This window comes from Geospiza fortis, unplaced genomic scaffold, assembly GCF_000277835.1.
Source record: "Geospiza fortis unplaced genomic scaffold, GeoFor_1.0 scaffold450, whole genome shotgun sequence".
Taxonomy (NCBI): Eukaryota; Metazoa; Chordata; class Aves; order Passeriformes; family Thraupidae; genus Geospiza; species Geospiza fortis.
In genome coordinates this window covers 1080126-1081176 of record NW_005054416.1, presented here as the reverse complement: position 1 = coordinate 1081176, position 1051 = coordinate 1080126, and the positions used below count along the sequence as shown (strand labels likewise).

The 1051-nt window shown below is 45.8% G+C and overlaps 2 protein-coding genes across 2 annotated transcripts in view; one reads left to right on the top strand and one right to left on the bottom strand.

Moving 5' to 3' along the window:
• Positions 1–149, bottom strand: part of AIP (aryl hydrocarbon receptor interacting protein) — a 2751-nt gene extending 2602 nt beyond the window's left edge. Inside the window, exon 1 of the mRNA XM_031061490.1 lies at positions 76–149. Within this exon, the coding sequence (XP_030917350.1) occupies positions 76–149 (74 nt within the window). The remainder of the gene's footprint in view (positions 1–75) is intronic.
• An 849-nt stretch (positions 150–998) lies between these two features.
• LOC115948493 (scavenger receptor cysteine-rich type 1 protein M130-like) overlaps positions 999–1051 on the top strand; it is a gene marked incomplete at its 3' end in the record, with an annotated part of 16937 nt that continues 16884 nt past the window's right edge. The window contains exon 1 of the mRNA XM_031061489.1: positions 999–1033. Coding sequence (XP_030917349.1) covers positions 999–1033 — 35 coding nt within the window. The remainder of the gene's footprint in view (positions 1034–1051) is intronic.

Below are 1051 nucleotides of genomic sequence, written 5' to 3'. Positions count from 1 at the left end.
CAGCCAGCCGCAGCAGCGCCGTGCGAAACACTAGGGGGGACACCTCAGGGCTTAACAGGGTTTAGGGCAGCTCACGAGATATCCTGGGGTGACACGAGGACACTGGCAGGTGGCAGGTCCCGAGTCCCACAGAAGGGCTGGTGGCTCATGGCGGTTGTGAAAAATGCGTATTTTATGATTGGCTTTTCGCAAGTATTAAAATGAATATTATATGTGTTGTGTTAGAAAGTAATGTTGTATTATTTCTCTTAAGTAGTGTGTTAAATATAGTTTTAGGTTATCAAAAATGTTGAAATAGAAACTATGCTACGTAGGATACTTTTTTTTGTGAAGAAAGGACTTGCAGCGAGATAGCAGCCAGAGGACACCTAAATCTTTCAGAGAAAAGGAATTTATTGTTCTCTTATCAGAAGAAACTGAATTCTTCCCGCCTCCAAGGCGCTGTTAGGATTCAGAGGAAAAAGTTGATGATGACCAGACAGAATCCTGTATTTGAATGGAATTTATGCATCATGTATGAAGGGTATGAATATGCAACAGGCTATTGTTTTTAAGGGTTAATCCTCTGTTAACGTGTGTCCTCTTCCGGGCTCGTGCTGCCCAGAAAAAGATACCCGGACGTCTGTAACTCGCTATTGTCTCATATTGTCCTAATTCAAATTGTCCAAATTATTATGATTCTAATTGTGTTACTATTTTTATAACAATTTTTTTACTATTAAACTTTTAAAAATTTAAAAACAAGTGATTGGCGTTATTCACAGCGGTGACTACGCTGCTGCAGGAGTAACTCCGCCGGGAGCATGCTGTTCTGCTGGCACTGTCACTGCTCAGCACTGCTGGGGGTAGCTCAGACCCACTGTCACCCTCACACAGAGCCGACAACTCAAGAGAGCTCCTGCTCCCCCCTACTAAACCCCGTGTTTTTCGGTGGTGCTTGATCCAAGATAACGCAGGTGGGTCCCCACAAAATGAAGTGGGCTCTGTGCCCCCCCGGAATGTGGCTTTACCGCGGGGCAGAGCTGCCGCGGAGGCGCGGCGCTGTCGGCGG